The sequence below is a fragment of the Cajanus cajan genome, chromosome 6 (assembly GCF_000230855.2).
Source record: "Cajanus cajan strain Asha chromosome 6, NIPB_CcT2T_4, whole genome shotgun sequence".
NCBI classification, from domain to species: Eukaryota; Viridiplantae; Streptophyta; class Magnoliopsida; order Fabales; family Fabaceae; genus Cajanus; species Cajanus cajan.
In genome coordinates, this window is record NC_138522.1 from 50032790 (window position 1) to 50048592 (window position 15803).

General features: G+C 33.7%; 4 protein-coding genes across 5 annotated transcripts; 1 reads left to right on the forward strand and 3 right to left on the reverse strand.

Annotated features, from left to right (window-relative positions):
* Positions 1-1042: 1042 nt before the first annotated feature.
* Positions 1043-5404, reverse strand: LOC145959126 (peroxidase 46-like). Of its 2 annotated transcripts, XM_083077480.1 has the most exons (5): positions 5263-5404; positions 3569-3684; positions 2960-3139; positions 2689-2854; positions 1043-1899 (listed from the first exon to the last, which is right to left on the reverse strand). In XM_083077480.1, the coding sequence occupies exons 3-5, from the start codon at positions 3119-3121 to the stop codon at positions 1484-1486; spliced, it is 744 nt and encodes a 247-aa protein (XP_082933606.1). In that variant the 5' UTR covers positions 3122-3139; positions 3569-3684; positions 5263-5404; the 3' UTR covers positions 1043-1483. The 2 variants fall into 2 exon arrangements, with proteins under 2 accessions (XP_082933606.1, XP_082933607.1); XM_083077481.1 differs by lacking the exon at positions 3569-3684 and having other exon boundaries at positions 5263-5401.
* Positions 5405-5411: 7 nt separating this feature from the next.
* Positions 5412-9342, reverse strand: DBR1 (debranching enzyme 1). The gene is made up of 8 exons (XM_020382303.3): positions 8951-9342; positions 8752-8873; positions 8461-8654; positions 7934-8116; positions 7727-7845; positions 7449-7588; positions 6673-6789; positions 5412-5712 (listed from the first exon to the last, which is right to left on the reverse strand). The coding sequence occupies exons 1-8, from the start codon at positions 9229-9231 to the stop codon at positions 5645-5647; spliced, it is 1224 nt and encodes a 407-aa protein (XP_020237892.3). The 5' UTR covers positions 9232-9342; the 3' UTR covers positions 5412-5644.
* A 1787-nt stretch (positions 9343-11129) lies between these two features.
* Positions 11130-13617, forward strand: TIC55-II (translocon at the inner envelope membrane of chloroplasts 55-II). Its single transcript, XM_020382290.3, has 3 exons — positions 11130-11712; positions 11917-12019; positions 12422-13617. Exons 1-3 carry the CDS (start codon positions 11321-11323, stop codon positions 13538-13540), a joined length of 1614 nt encoding a protein of 537 aa, XP_020237879.1. The 5' UTR covers positions 11130-11320; the 3' UTR covers positions 13541-13617.
* A 1119-nt stretch (positions 13618-14736) lies between these two features.
* On the reverse strand, positions 14737-15694 carry LOC109817115 (uncharacterized). Its single transcript, XM_020382311.3, has 3 exons — positions 15393-15694; positions 15108-15257; positions 14737-15023 (listed from the first exon to the last, which is right to left on the reverse strand). The coding sequence occupies exons 1-3, from the start codon at positions 15585-15587 to the stop codon at positions 14943-14945; spliced, it is 426 nt and encodes a 141-aa protein (XP_020237900.1). The 5' UTR covers positions 15588-15694; the 3' UTR covers positions 14737-14942.
* Positions 15695-15803: the final 109 nt, after the last annotated feature.

A 15803-nucleotide genomic window follows, 5' to 3' on the forward strand; every position in this document is an offset into this window, starting at 1 on the left:
GCTTAAAGGCTCAATTTATTTTTCTTCACTTGGGAATTCTGACTTTGTTTTACGCTTTGAATTGATACAATTCTAAAAAGAAAAAGAAATGGGAGTAGCGGAATAAAATTAAAATTAAAAAGATAACAGATAAAGAAATAAAATATAAAGAAAATATAGTCGACCATTTAGACTGTTCTTGCCTAATTTATTTTGAAAAGGTTAACAAGAAGGAGATAAATGCCAAACCGAGAAAGAGAAAAAAAATTATTGTTATTTGTGAAAAAAAAAAAATAGAGAGAAAAAAAGAGAGAAACGCATTAAAATAAAATATGAAAAAATTGCGTATTTACAAGCTTCTATTATAGACATTGCCTTTGCTAGTATTTTATGCCAGAAAATTGAGTATCAAATAATGATTGGTTGCTTATGTTAGGAGTCTATGTGTTTCCGAATAATCATTTTTCTCTATTACTATATCAGAATTGAGTTGTTCGTTTTCTCTCTTCTGTTCATCATTATTATGGATTCTTGTCATACTTAGAATTTATGCTACAAGGATAGACCTTCTGACAGTGAGTTTGGAAAAAAAACAAAAAAACAGCATTGAATTATTTGTGTAAATCTAGTGCATCTTGATTGCACTAAAATCAATAAAATATTATAATGTCATTAATATACTATCAAATACTCATTCTGAACATATATATAAACAAAAAAAAAATCAAAGTTTAGATACCAATAAGTAGTTATATTAGTTGATTTTATCGAGTTCATAAAATAAAATAATTTACCAATTTTACTCTCTTATCATTAAATTTTCATGTGTGGTGAAAATATTTCTCGATACTAATAAAAATTATAAATATTTATTGAAGAGTTTAAAAATTAAGAGAGAATCCCTTCAAAAAAAAAATAAGAGAGAAAAAAACACATTCTTACAATCTTTAATATGAGCAAATAAAGAGAAAATAATTCAATACTTTCTTCTAGAAACTATAATATGCTTTATAAGAAAAGACAATTTTTTTTTCTCTAAAATACGCCTAATAAGGAAACAGAGGGAATATAAACTATTTAAAGTTTGATAAAATTAACAATGTGTTGGTACTTTTCCACAATAAATTTTCCCAACTACAAAAGGCAATGCTCCCACCCACCTTTGTACAGTGCACCATGCATTATCATGGGGAACTCATTATGACCTTTTTCTCTTATAAATCATAATGTTACAGGATTAGAGCTCAATTAGGACTCAACTGTCTCATCCCTCTTTAAAAAGAAAGTTAGAAATTATAACACTGTTCTAGTAGTTCCCGTTATCATGTCATAACATGTTAATCGGTCAAACTACACCATTTCTGAAAAATAGATCAGAGGACAACAAAGAATGGGGAAAGAAATAGCACAAGACAAATAAAATCATTTGAAGACACTATTGTTAGGATGGTATTTTCCATAATGCTTAGTGAACCTTGGTTGATACACCACATTTTTCTTTTCCTCAAGCATTAGTTGATTCACAAGATTGTCGAATTTCACCTTGATCACCGGATTTTACTCCAACACTAGTGAGCTTCAAGAATGACTGACCCCAATTTTCAAAGAAAAGTTCTTGATCATTGGCAAAATTCTCCACCAATTTCCTTGTGTTATCATTGCTTAACAAAACAGAATCTGACTGGAATAGCCCCTTGTGGGACAGAAGATTTTGGTAGTACTTGTTGTCAAAGGCCATAGATGTTTCAGGGTCATTGTTCACCGTTACAGATGGTTGAACACCAACTGGACACTGTTTCATTAGCTCATTAGCGTAGTCACTATCAAGGGTTTTGTCAATGAGCCTAAGCTTTCCCGATGAATCTTCTTGAAAACGACCCCTGAATGAGCTGCAATGAGCTGTGCCTATGGTATGCGCTCCTGAAAAGGTTAACTATCACCAAATAAGTATATAGTGCTAGTACTAGTAAGGTATCAAAGCAGACAGTGTGAAAGGTTAACCTATGTAATGGTTGACAATGAAGTAACATTATATCAAATTCTTATGCCAAAACACCTTGGCTTGAATATATGCAAAATATAGAAAGAGGAAAAGGTCAATAATGTTTTTAAAATTGGACTGAGCTAGCTAGTTAAACCATGATTTCTCCATCTTTCTGGTATGATAATAATTTATTATGTTGTCTAATTAAATATTGATTGGACCATTAAAACACGACCTATAGCTCTTGTTGGTTCAGTCTTTGGTCTTGTTTTTGAAACTTTGCAGGTAAACAGCTATTAGTCTAGTGAATTTGATGAGAATTGACAAGGTTCTCATGTACAAAGCATCTATAGTTCAGCTCTTTCCATCCACCAGAATGCCTTGTTTTATTGGAGTTTACTTGTAAACAAAACAATAAATGCTAAAGTTCTAGTATATTGTGGAATGCAAATAATATAGATCTCAGCTCATGGTATTAGGTGGCTGAAAATCAGAGGAAAGATGATTGTTGAAAAGAAGCAAACCAATAATTAAACGAGCAAATTACACTTACACTCCTGATATCCAAGAAACACATCATAATGTGTATCCTTAAAAGGGGATTACTGTAAACGTTAAAAAGGCAGGGTTTTCGTGTGCAATCTCAAAAAACTACAGGAGCATCAGTGTAATTTGCATTAATTAAAATCATTCCCTTAGAAAGTTACAAGACATAGAACACGCACCTGAAAGGACGACAAGATCAAGTAAGGATAATCCTTTAGCAGCAAAGAGTTTAACCATCTCATCTATTGAAAAACTGGTGTCCACAATGTTGGGTCTGACATTTGAAGCAACTGAAACCATCCCATCTCTCCTACCTGTAGGAATCATAGTCCTTGGTCCTCTAGCCTGTTCTCAAGTGCCCTTCAGTTAATAACCGTACCAAAAGAGATGTCATGACAATATACCATTGAAGAACATTAGCCTTTAGCCATGCAATGAGGTAGAACTTACTATTTCAACAGCGTCTCTAGCAGCTAAAGCTATTATATCTGCACAAGAAACAGTTCCAGGGCAGAATTTCTCCAGGACTCTTTTTGCCGAATCTATAACTGAAAACCCTCCAACAGACCTATTTCCTGGATCAGTTTGCTCTGTATTGTTCCCTTGTAGCATCAGAGAGGCATCACATCCCTGCATATCAAGTGATTCATTACATCAAGGAAACTCGCTATAACCTACAATATAAATGCATTATGCATGCAACCTCTTTGGTCATCTTAACCTCAACCATATTTGAATTTTCCATTACATAATTGTTTTGTATCTGTTGAATGTTCAATTAGGAGATAAGTTCCTTAAGAAAGGATATAATTAAACAGAAAATGTGATCTCAAAAAGAGGATGTAGGAAAATGTATTGGTAGCTCAATCAAGTGTATGTTTGGCTCAACATCTATGATCCAGGTTTAAGCAAAATATTAAAATTGATGCAAAAGCAACTAATTGTTAATTCTACTGATCCACGTCTAACCAAAATTGATGTGAATCTGAACATACGACAAGTACTTTACATGTTACAAGTAGAAGAAAAACACATTTCCTGAAGCAGCTGAACACTAACCTCCACAAAGCAATCATGGAAAACCAAGCGAAGGAGCTTTCCAGGAATGGAAGGATCAGTAGAAGAGGATGAGATGACTATGTCTCTTATGATTAACTCTGCTGATGGGCATGAAGCTGCATAGAAGTTGAAAGAGAGGCTAGCCTTAACAAGGGCAACAAAAGAAAACATACAAAGAGAAGAGATTGCTATGGAAAGAAATCCTGTTCTTGTCTCCATAGGAGCAATTTTTTAGAGGTTTTGGAGCTGTATGTTTGAGTGTGGAGGGTTTTCCACTTGACTGACACATTATATTATAAAAGGAAATTGACCCCACATTTATTTGGTTGGGTGAAATCAGTAAATAGATAGAGGGTTCGGTTATGAAGTTTGCAGTTACTAGAAGGTTTCTCTCATCAAGCATTTAAGGTTGCTTCATGCAACTCTTAAATAGTATAGTTCAGTCATAGGAACAAAAGTTGTGCTTCTGTCGCGCGTTACCGAGAAAAAGGTGCTACAATTTGTAAGATGCTAAAGAATTGTTTTGCGATCAACTTTCAATGCCTTTTTTTTTTAGCTTTAGGTAGAGTAGTGGTTTATCTTAAGGTGTGTAATGTATCAGTATCACCATTGGCATTCAAAGAGTAATCTTAAATGAAGAGCGTACTTGTTTGCTGTGAAGTAGCTGTAGTTTCTACAACGCTAAACGGCTAACCCTTTTTAAACACAGATAAATAATATACTATTTATTTTTGTTTTTATTGTACATTAGTTTATTATTATTCACCAAATAAATTATTATAAATATAAATATAAACAAACCAATCTTCATATATTATTAAATCAAAATCTGATTCGTTTAAAAAAAGAATACGCTTTTTTAAATTAAAATACAATTATAATTATAACTATTATTAGAAAATCAATAATTAATATCACTGTTGAACACAAATATGTATAACAAATCAGATAAAATTACATGCGGTATTATAGGTAGTATTCTCTGATCAGAAATCTAGATGAAACCCAAATTCTAATTTGACATCAACGCTAACGGTATCTGTTATCTATGATAATATGTCTACATTTTGTCTTTAACAAATTGAGTTGTTAAAATCTAACTGGGAATATTCTAATCAACAAATATTGATGCATTTTTTCTTCTAAAACTTCTTTTGGATTAAGCTCAATCCTTTTTTTTTTCTTTTATTTGATCCCTCTAAATAAGTCAAAAGAAAATATTATTTCCTCGTTTGTCCCTTTTTATATCAAGTATTTCACATTTGACTTATTTTATTTCTTTCAAATACTATGTTCTTGTAAATTTAAATTTCACTTCAAAATTTTAAACTAATACATATAAATAATGTATCGTAATTTAAATAAAATTTTCTTAATTCGCTCTTCCATTTTATAATCTTATCAATTTAATTTACTCCTATCTAAAAACAAAATTTTCATTATCAATTTACTTCTGATGGTGAGTTCACAAAAACCCAGAATTGAATAAAAACATTTCCCATTTTTTTTCTTCTTTTTCTTAAGATGTGATTTTACTACTATTTAACAATGATATATTTCTATCGCTTACATATTTTTATTTTAAAATTTTACTTAACTTTAAAAGTTATGCAACCGCCTTGATGAAGGAAGAGGTTTGTGCAGTAACAGAACTAATGCAATAAATAGCAGCAACAGCAAATCCCTTGACTTACACTTGCACTACTCAACCAGGGAGTAATCAGCAATAATAGATCCAGCAGGCATGTCAGTGGTAAAATCTTGGCCCGCAACCTCCTTTCTTGTGTGTTGCCTGAGCCTGAGACTAGACATCAGATATTATGGAGACTGGGGATCCACAACATTAATTGGAAAGGCCTAAGACCTTTTCTCTCTTTTCTTTTTCTAAAAATTGGTTAGTAAATATACAAGCAGCTTAACTAACACATTTTAGAGGGTAAGAAAATCTACAATCTAGTGAATACCCATCATGTGTCAATATCACTAGGCATAAAATACTAGCTGCAGATAATTAACAATTCACTGTGTAAATTTGCAACGTCGTTTCACAAATTTGAAGCCTCAGTTTCCACGTCATCAACTTTCATCATCATCATCATCATCCACATCATCAATGGGAATGTCCTCGCTATTAAAACCAATGCCTAGAAATGTATATGAAATACGGCAAAATATTAACTCACAAGGAAAAGAATCAAATATATACTTGCAATACGAAAGTAATGCTATCAACAAAAATTTTGCAATTACCAATGCAAATGTTGCCATGAGTACGTTGCCAATGCAGTTTAGTTTAAGTAGGTTTATTCTATTTAAATAGAATTAGCATTGCAAAATTAATAAATCTTTTATAGGGCCCAGTAGTTTAGGCAAATTATCTATCTACTCATCCAACTTATGTTGAGAAGCCTATGAATGAAGGAAGCCAAGGGAAAGACATGCTAAGAAGTCATCCTTAAGTTGGCAGGAGAAATAAATGTCACATTGGGGGCGATCAAGCAATACCACAAAGCTTCCCCTTTAGCATCTACCTACTCTTTAACAAAAGCACTACCAAGAGAGACCAACTAACATGGGGGCTCACCCCATAACTATAGGCTTTAATTCCACACGTGTCTTTTATTGCTTTGTGATAATTTTTATCATTAAAAGACAAAAGTGCCGGCTGGGACAGAGTGTAGTGATATTAGACCATATTTGTAAATCAAGGAATGTGATTATAGTCTGAACCATGAAGAGCTGCAAGCCCATAAGGGTCTTCATCACAAGAATACTAAAATAACTCCAAGCCTCCATTTGTTCAAAACAAAGTTAGATGTCAAATTTTCACTGTAGGCATGACATATTTATATCTTGGAATTAAAATTTCGTAACATACACCATAAAATCAAGAGATAGCTCAAATTAAAAGAACAAGAAGCCAGCTATGAGAAAGAGATTTGAAGAAACAAGTGATAAACGATATTGACCAAAAAGTTCAGTCATGCCAAAATAATTTTATGTCCCACTGGTAATCTCCAGATTTCTCCCCAATCCTTCTTGCATTTTATGTAAAAAAGGGATTGGCTTCATATCTATGATCATTAAAAAGGCTAAACTTTTACCTCTTTGAATTGAAGAAGGATAAGGTGACAAGTCCTTTGCTTCAGGATTGCTATCGAGAAGATATGGAAGTTCCAGAAGCTGCAAAAGAGATTCTGTCTGAGGATTTCGGGGATTCACTGCAAAAATTGAAATGATAATTAAATAAAATTTGCACTTCTACAGTTAAATTTTAAACAATACAACACAAGGCAGCATGATACAATGAAATCATGGCTAACATCATATAATTATATGAGAACTCTGTCCTTTTTTCTTAATTTTCTTTTCTACAAGCCAAAACTATACTATTAATAATGTCGAATCAATTAGTAAACCATGTCAATACAAGAGATCAAAGGAATAAAAGAGAAGAGTTAACTCACAAGTACACATACCCATAATAGAAGTAATTCTTAATTATAACTAATTTAGGATCTAGTATGTGATTGACAATTGACTTTCAATAAAAAGAAATATTTATAGTTCAAATTATGGTGTATTTTCTATATAACTGCACCAAAAAATACAAAAATAAAATATATTTAATTGACATATGAACTAGATATAGGAAGACACAATAGTTGAAACTACCTAATCATAACATGCATATAAGATGTGTATGCATGGGAGCTCACATAAAGTGTACATGGATAAGATTAGACAGTTACAAATTAGCCCAAATACATAAATGATCATAATTAGAATATCTTTATGCATATAGAACATGTTGAACAAATTTTAATTAGTGGCTTACAATGTGTACTTTGTAATGTAAATAATAAATCAAAAGAAATACCAGCAAAAGCACCATCAAAATTGGACCGTGAAGGATCATAACATGGAGCTGTTTTAACAAATTCGAAAGGTTTGCACCCCCTCTCTTGTAGCCTGCTTCTAACCCATTCAAGAGAATCGTCCATCTCAAGATTTACACCTCTGTCAGCAAGTGCAAATAGCATTGTTATTATTATTATTATTAGAAGAGGAAGAGGAAAGGGCAGGACAACAAAGATTTTACTGAGGACTCAAATCCTAAATGTCAGTGAAGGTGTTTTCACATGCACATACACACACCTGAAGTCTGCACCTTTGGTTGTCAAAGGGAGGATAGGGTTGAACTTCCGTGTTATTGCTAACCATTCTTCATCATACTGAATCTCATAAGGCCCTGCATCCGATTCAATTTCCACAATCTAAAGGCACAGAACATGCCATGATTGTAATCACTAACTCAAAGAGATATCAAGAATAACCTTGCAAATGATAATTGTATGCCTATACCTGTAAGAAATCACGCCCAGGAATACATTTATCCAGCGCAAGGAATTTTGTCAGTGGACCTCCTTCCCCATGTTGAACAACAGCAGCAAACTTGCAGTGTAGGTGAGCTGAAAACCAATAATGTGGTTTCAGTTTTTCCAGAAGTTCAGCAGCAGGTTTACTCCCAAGTCTTTTTTCCTCTATCTGGGAAAAAACATCAGGTACATAAATATGATACAGTGTTGTTATAGAAAGTGTTATTAGTTATTACAAACCAATATCTATATGACTGCTCCAGAAATGATAATTCTCCTCCAATAAATTTATCTTTCATATTTTAAAAAAAAATGTGAGGCTAGTATCCTAGATAAGTTCTTAGCCTTCTCAATGTTGCTGAATCCTAGACCCAAAAAATATAAGCAAATGAACATCTGGATATGCAACATGTAGAACAACTATTACTAAGAGTCTATCTGATACACGCATAGAAACGTTTTTGAGGGTTTACAAACTCTTCATTAACTTAAAAATGACAGTGAATCTCACACCTCTTGCCTGAAAAAATGCTTGCGCCTAACAAGCTCCCTCCAATCCCCATAATCAGTGATACACAGCGGCCAATCATGCGAAAGAAAAACATCAACAGGCTCCCTGACTTGCATTAGTTTGCGAACATCATATTCGCGAACATGATAAACAGACCTAATGGTATTCTGATCATAAGGAGGCCTCTCAAAATGTCCTGCTCAAACAAACAGCTAACAACATTCAGTAATTATCCCACAAACACCACTCAGACACAAAACTCTTCAGAAACCCACAATTCACAAACAAAAAACCTAATTTATAGTGACGAGAATTGTAAATCCCAGAGAGGCCACCAATTCGGACATTCCCAAACCTCACCACTCCAGCAGCTCCCAAGAAGTAGATATTAGGAGCAGCCCATCCTCCATAGTACCTGCAACAACAAACACTTATCAAAACCCTAAATCACATTGCAACGGCTATTAGAGTGTTATGTCGAGGTGAACTCACAGTTCCCGGAGGTAATTGGATGCTTCGTGGTTGCCGCCGATGAAGATGGTGGGGTACGGGGCAACCTCAGCGCCGGAGTAGTACTTCCAGAAAGTATTCATGGCGCGGTAGCGCGGTGGGACGTTCAAGCTCTTCAAGTCGTTCTCGTTCCTCACGGCTTGGAAATCGCCGCAACATATGAGGAGGTCGATTTTGGTGTTGTTGGATTTCTCCAGCTGCTGAAGGGTTCTGTACACATTCTCCAGGTCGCCGTGCATGCACCCTTCCACCGCTATCTTCATCCTCGCTCGCTTCGCTGATCGGAAACCCTGTCAAAACCCTAATCACAATTCACACCCATGCTTCGCATGGGTTTTCCTTTCCTTTTTTTTTTTTTTTTTTTTTATAGACTTCGGTTTAGATGAATCTACTGAGAAGGTAAATAAAGTCTAGCTTTCCTCACTTTTGTTTATTCACGCAAATTAATTTCGGATGAATTTAATTATGTAAGATTTTTACACAAACATTAAATTTAATTTAATATGTATGATATTTGAATTTAAATAAAAAAAATATTTTACAATATATGTGTATATAAATTAAAATTACTAATTTTAAATTGAAAGAGATCAATAAGATAAATTTTCTTATTTCTTTCTTTTTAATGAAATCATCAATAACGACATCTTCAAGTCATATAAAAAATACTTACATCATTTCTTGTAATCAAAATTAATATTTATGATAACTTATTTGATAATTCAAAATGAGTGATTTTGAAGGTTTATTTCGAGATGATATGTAATATTAAATTACTGTTTTTTTTAGTTCACGTGAAAATTTAACTAGTATGTTAAATATTTGTTCTCTTTCATGTTCTTGATAAAATTTAAAAGAGAAGTTATCGTGTTATGTTGTGTGAAAATAAATTTATCGTAACCTTATAATTAGTTCATAATAACATGGATCATTTTCATCCTTACTTTTCTTTGATTGTTAATATTAACAAATTGTTGTGATTATTTTGGAGTGTCACCTTACAACATACATTTTGTGAAATTAATTCATAACTCTTGTAAACTATCACATCAGTCATAATGTTTATTTCTAACATTAGAATTATTCTCTACCTTAGCCAACTTCTCTGCTATATGAATCTATGAGAATATTATACTTCATAAAGTTGGAATTCAAAAATTTTGTTAGAAGTATTTTGAATTTTGAGTTTTAGTATTTTTTAATGTTGTTTTCAAGGTGTGTCTGGTGAAACAAAAGATGAGAAAAAATTGTATATATTAGTAAAAATTGATTTTGAGAGCGTTTATTAAAATAGGAATGAAAATGTGAATAAGTTTTTACAAGTTTCATAAGAATTTTAGTCCCCTCCAAAATGAAAGGATTTGGATGAAAATTACTTTAAGTTACAAAATTATCCTCCATCGTCAATTAAAAATTTGTAAAAATAAAGAGTAACTATATAATTTAATTTACAATATAAATTAAGTTTTTTTATTTTATAAAATATAAACCAATTAAAAAATGATATTCTTTTCATTTTTCTCTTTTCTTCTATCAAACAATTTCAATTTCCATTTTATTTCTCACTTCCTTATCTTCTATTCTCTTCTATTTTCTTCATTTATTTCTTTTTTACCAAATACAAATTTAATGTACATGACAATCATTCATTCGGAGAATACCTAGTTCTTCTCTTTGTTAAACATATTCCTTCTCTTACTTAGTCGATAGGACAGGGAATTAGCATCATTAACTAATTAAAATAATTATTTAAATAATTTTAAGATAATTATTATATAAAATCTATAAATGTACCATATGTAGGAGAAATAGTCAAGTATAATTTCACAGTATTAAAACAAAAAAAAATAAATAACAAATTTCTTGATGTAATCATTTATTATCATAGTTATATGAAGATTTTCAAATTTGTCACCACAATAATGATTTACTAGCTATAATCTCTTACTATAAAAAAAATACTTTTCTTTTTTATTTCAGTAAAATTAAAAGTTAAAAAAAAAAAACACCGCATATAACGTTAACTAACGTGACAAAATCACACTTTATATAATATAAAACATATTAAATATCTTTAAACTATGGTTAGCAACTATTGACATTATACATTTATACATATATATGTAGGATGTCGTCGAAAATTATCATGGAAGGAAATGCATTTGATTTTCTCTTTATTTTGGACAACATCGTATGTAATGTTTTAGTTGGGTTGGAGCATCTGACACGCATGGGTTATTACGAGTTGAGATAATATTATGTGGCCAGGAACGACGCACGAAACGTGCTAGTCTTTCTTCTTCTTCTTCTTCCTTTGAGTTCGAGCTACCCTCTTGAGTCCTATTTGAAGCCATGGCGTTGGTGAATCCATTTCTGTCTCCAACACGAACTTCCCTACCTCTGCGTGTTTCTGCGCCACCAAAACAAGTACTACGTTGGACTCTCTGCTCCCACTCTTCCAAACCATCGTCAAGATCCAAGCACACCAAGTCTTCCGCCACCGCAGACATCAAAGCCGCGGCTTTAGTTGACGGAGAAGCAGATCACGCAGTTCTCGTGGGCCCCACCAGCGAGGAGGACCGAAAAGGGGACTACGACTGGACACAGGAATGGTACCCTTTGTACCTCTCTCAGAATGTTCCGGAAGATGCACCTTTGGGTCTCAAAGTGTTTGATAAACAGCTCGTGTTGTTCAAGGACGGCAATGGCCACTTTCTCTGTTACGAAGATCGCTGCCCCCACAGGTCCCTGCTTATAATTTCATACCAATACCAATTTATGATGCACTATTGTTGTATAATGTTTATCGATTTCATTTGATGCTCCGTTACAGTATTATCCAACAAGTTGTTCAAGTAAAACTTCCTTTTGCACCTTCATTCACTAATGGTTATCATGTTTGTCAAATGCTGGACTTGGATTGGACCTTATATTTTCGTACAATTCAGGTTAGCTAAACTATCTGAGGGACAGTTGATTGATGGAAGGCTTGAGTGTCTATACCATGGATGGCAATTTGAAGGGGAGGGCAAATGTGTGAAGATACCTCAGGTTAGTTATCCTTTGTTCCTACAATTATTCTTAGCTAAGGTTTGTCCATAAACTTCTCCAAAAATAATATTTCTAGAAAGAAAAATAAAATAAGTATCTTGATTTATGCATGAGTTGTAGATTTTGATTGATATAACTTTCTCTTAAAAAAATTACAAATAAATTTATGCATGAATTATGAAAAAATTTATTTTATTTTTCTTTTCTATTCTATTTTGTTTTATACAAGTGTTTCTTCATATTTTTAAATTATGAAAGAACTTATTTTATTTCTCTTTTCTATTCTATTTTGTTTGTTTAATATAAGTGTTTATGGAGAAGCATATTCAAAAATGCTATAAATCAAATTTTCATAACTAGTTGAAGGCCACATGATGCTGACAACTTATTTGTTTTGAACAGCTTCCAGCTGACGCCAAAATACCTAGGTCGGCTTGTGTTAGAACATATGAAGTGAGGGACTCTCAAGGTGTTATATGGGTGTGGATGTCCCGGAAGACACATCCAAATGATAGCAAACTACCTTGGTTTGAGAACTTTGCAAGGCCGGGGTTTCAAGATGTGTCAACAACTCATGAACTCCCTTATGATCACTCTATTCTTCTGGAGAACCTGATGGATCCTGCTCATATCCCAATCTCGCATGACAGAACAGATTGGACTGCCAAAAGGGAGGACGCTCAGCCGCTGTGTTTTGAGGTGACAGAACGAACTGATAGAGGGTTTGCAGGTTGGTGGGGCAGAGAGAAAGATGGGTCTATGCCTAACTTCTTGCGGTTTGATGCTCCTTGTGTTCTGCAAAACAATAGGGAAATTGTTGATAAGAATGGTGAAAAGAACTACTTCACTGGCCTGTTCCTTTGCACACCAACTGGGCAAGGGAAATCCCTGCTCATAGTGAGGTTTGGAGGAACGAAAAGATCTCCACTGGCAAAACTGTTTCCTAAGTGGTACTTCCATCAGAATGCAAGCAAGGTGTTTGAGCAAGACATGGGATTCTTGTCATCCCAAAATGAAATTCTCTTGAAAGAGAAGGTTCCAACAAAGGAACTATACTTGAATCTGAAATCATCAGACACATGGGTTGCAGAATACCGGAAGTGGATGGACAAAGTGGGGCATGGGATGCCGTACCATTTTGGTCACAGCACTATCTCTTTGCCCAAAGAGCCTGCTGTGGTTGAACATGCACCTGCTGGACTGGTTGCAGGATTATCAGCTTCCTCACCTGCCAAGGGGGGCATTGGAACTATGCATGCTCCTAATTTAGCCAACAGATACTTTAGGCATGTGATACATTGCAAATCATGTAGAACCGTCGTCAAAGCTTTCCAAACTTGGAAAAATGCTCTTACAGCTGTGGCCGTTGCATTAATTGCAATGGCAGTTCTGGTGTCTGGGAGACAATGGAAGGCCCTTCTCTTGGCATCAGCCTCCCTGTGCTCTATTGGAGTCTATGCTTGTTCAACAGCCATTGCAATGAATACAACAAACTTTATTAGGACACATAGGAGATTGTGAGTGACAAAGTTGTAAAATAGTTGTTAAAATGAATATTTATAGTAGTTTGTTTAATGAATGACTACTGAGTTATTACAGGGTGGTGGTTGTGTTTGACAGTACATCTGTAAAGTTTTTAAGCAATTTTACAAAATGTTTTGATTTTATGAAATTAAAATTAAATTTGAGATAAGTTTGTAATAAAATTTCGTATAAACTTCAAAATCATTGAGTAACACTCGCTCATCAAGTCGATTTCTATAAAAAGTATAATGATATTTTTATAAAAGTAAAATGATATTTTTAGTCATAATTTTATGTCCAAACTAGAAATTGAATTTCAATTTCTGGATAAGGAGAGATTGCTAGATAGTGTCAACTTTGTAGTGAGAGTGTGAGATTGCAAGTGTTGAGCAAATGCCATAAAAGTGTTGCGTCTTTGCAAGGTATAAACTGGATTTTTTTAGCAAACTGAACATTTTAAAAAATAGGTTCAGTTTTAAAATTTTATTTTAAAAACTAGATCAAATTCTATTTTATTATTTGATTCTGATTTTTTAATAATTGATTCTGATTTTTTAATAATTGATTCTGATTTTTTAAAAGTGGTTCCATCTGGTTTTAATTCAATTTGGTTCTTTTGGTTTTCTTGAACACTCCTGAAGGAGACACTTCAGATAATAACTTTTAGTAAGTAGACTTGATTTAGTTTACTGTAACTATACAAAGCAAAAATGACGCGAAATCACATTTGTCTGAGGCGGTTAAACTCTAATAGTTGGATGTCATTTAGTAATATCTTATCCCTCTGTGTTAACCAGACAAGGAAAACAAGAAAAAGGTTCCTCCTATTGATAATTTAATGAAGAGATATGACGGGGGAGGGCATGCTTCAGCAGAAAACCCTCGAAATATTCATTTCAACATGAATCTGCAGTATTCTGGGATGCAAATACATCAAGAGGGACTTGTACATCGATAATGTTAGAAAGAAAAAAGAAAGAGAAAAAAAAAATGATTAGCGCACAAGATTGTTAATATATTATTGGTGAAGTCAGTGCCGTTATTTTTCACAAAATTAACCTCAACTGAAACAGAATAATGCGTTCTGTCAGGGAGCTTAAGCGTCTACATGTTGAAACAGAACAGCCTGTATTGTGGTTTCGTAACTGCTTCTCCATACATTTCATTGAGTAAAACAATGACATTTATACAAGTTCATAAACATATAAAAAATAATATTAACTGATTGCTTCCAGTAACATATGAGTGTTAAAAAATGAATAACTTGACAACAACATTGTTCAATGTAAAAGTAATTTGGGAGCTAAAGAGGCTGCTGCATCTACGAGACACACGTAAAACGAGGTATATATATAAGTACACTTTTCAGTTTTCACTACTTAGAAGCCATGCTCCAGCATTAGGAAGTATTAGTAGGAGGTTCTCCCAACCACTTTGCACGAAAGCCTGTTCCTTGACAATGAGAACAGCACATTGATCCCTGAAAAACAACAAATTAAAGAGAAAAAATGAAACCCATGCTAAGGAAAATATAGGTGAAGAGAATTTGCATTAAAAGAGGTACCTTTCCAGTGCAAATGATACAGGTAGTGTTTCTGGATGGGACTTCACAAAGCATGTTATCACCCAGAATAAAGAAGCCAGTACCCGCACACCATTTACATTCAATATGCCCTTTTGAGTTGCAAGATGAACACACTATTGGCCTTGGTTGCTGCAACCATCAACCATCATAAACATATCAAAATAAATTGCCATATTATTGAACTTTATAATATCTACTAACTAACCCTAAAGCTTTAGAAATGCGAAATTGGGAGAATATGCATCTAGAAATAGGAAATAGGACCTTAGAAATTAACCAGGCTTGTTCGATGCGTCTGGTGAAATCAGCTGAGGAGGAGTCCACCATAGAAACGTGGACGCGTAGGTGACAACTTCTGTTCTTGCCCTTAACCGTTACTGCGTCAGGAATTGGGAATGGAATGCGTGATATGAAGAAAGTGTTACTGGGAATCAGCGTAGAAGATACAGATCCACTCATTTTCTTTTGTCTTCCCAACGATTACAATAATCAGAACTGCAGGTAAGATGAATGAACGATTTTTGTTGGCGTGTAAACAAAACTCTATGTCCATCCATAAACATATCAGAATAATTAATAAATAGTAATACAATATTGCTTCGCCTGGGCCCACTGCTCCTTGTAAGTTTTAAGCGTCTTTCTTTCTCTCTTTTGATTTTTCCTGCGCAGACCGAC

Excerpts from the sequence above, each read along its gene's own strand:
- LOC145959126 (XM_083077480.1), bottom strand. The coding sequence starts at position 3,121 with ATGCTACAAGGGAACAATACAGAGCAAACTGATCCAGGAAATAGGTCT. Across the intron at positions 2,855-2,959 it reads CTAGAGACGCTGTTGAAATA|GCTAGAGGACCAAGGACTAT; the intron begins GTAAGTTCTACC and ends ACTTGAGAACAG. Across the intron at positions 1,900-2,688 it reads TGATCTTGTCGTCCTTTCAG|GAGCGCATACCATAGGCACA; the intron begins GTGCGTGTTCTA and ends TAACCTTTTCAG.
- DBR1 (XM_020382303.3), bottom strand. The coding sequence starts at position 9,231 with ATGAAGATAGCGGTGGAAGGGTGCATGCACGGCGACCTGGAGAATGTG. Across the intron at positions 8,655-8,751 it reads TTCTCGTCACTATAAATTAG|GACATTTTGAGAGGCCTCCT; the intron begins GTTTTTTGTTTG and ends TTGTTTGAGCAG. Across the intron at positions 7,589-7,726 it reads ACCAAAGGTGCAGACTTCAG|AGGTGTAAATCTTGAGATGG; the intron begins GTGTGTGTATGT and ends ACTTGCTGACAG.
- TIC55-II (XM_020382290.3), top strand. The coding sequence starts at position 11,321 with ATGGCGTTGGTGAATCCATTTCTGTCTCCAACACGAACTTCCCTACCT. Across the intron at positions 11,713-11,916 it reads GAAGATCGCTGCCCCCACAG|GTTAGCTAAACTATCTGAGG; the intron begins GTCCCTGCTTAT and ends CGTACAATTCAG. Across the intron at positions 12,020-12,421 it reads AATGTGTGAAGATACCTCAG|CTTCCAGCTGACGCCAAAAT; the intron begins GTTAGTTATCCT and ends TGTTTTGAACAG.
- LOC109817115 (XM_020382311.3), bottom strand. The coding sequence starts at position 15,587 with ATGAGTGGATCTGTATCTTCTACGCTGATTCCCAGTAACACTTTCTTC. Across the intron at positions 15,258-15,392 it reads AAGCCTGGTTAATTTCTAAG|CAACCAAGGCCAATAGTGTG; the intron begins GTCCTATTTCCT and ends TGATGGTTGCAG. Across the intron at positions 15,024-15,107 it reads GTATCATTTGCACTGGAAAG|GGATCAATGTGCTGTTCTCA; the intron begins GTACCTCTTTTA and ends GTTGTTTTTCAG.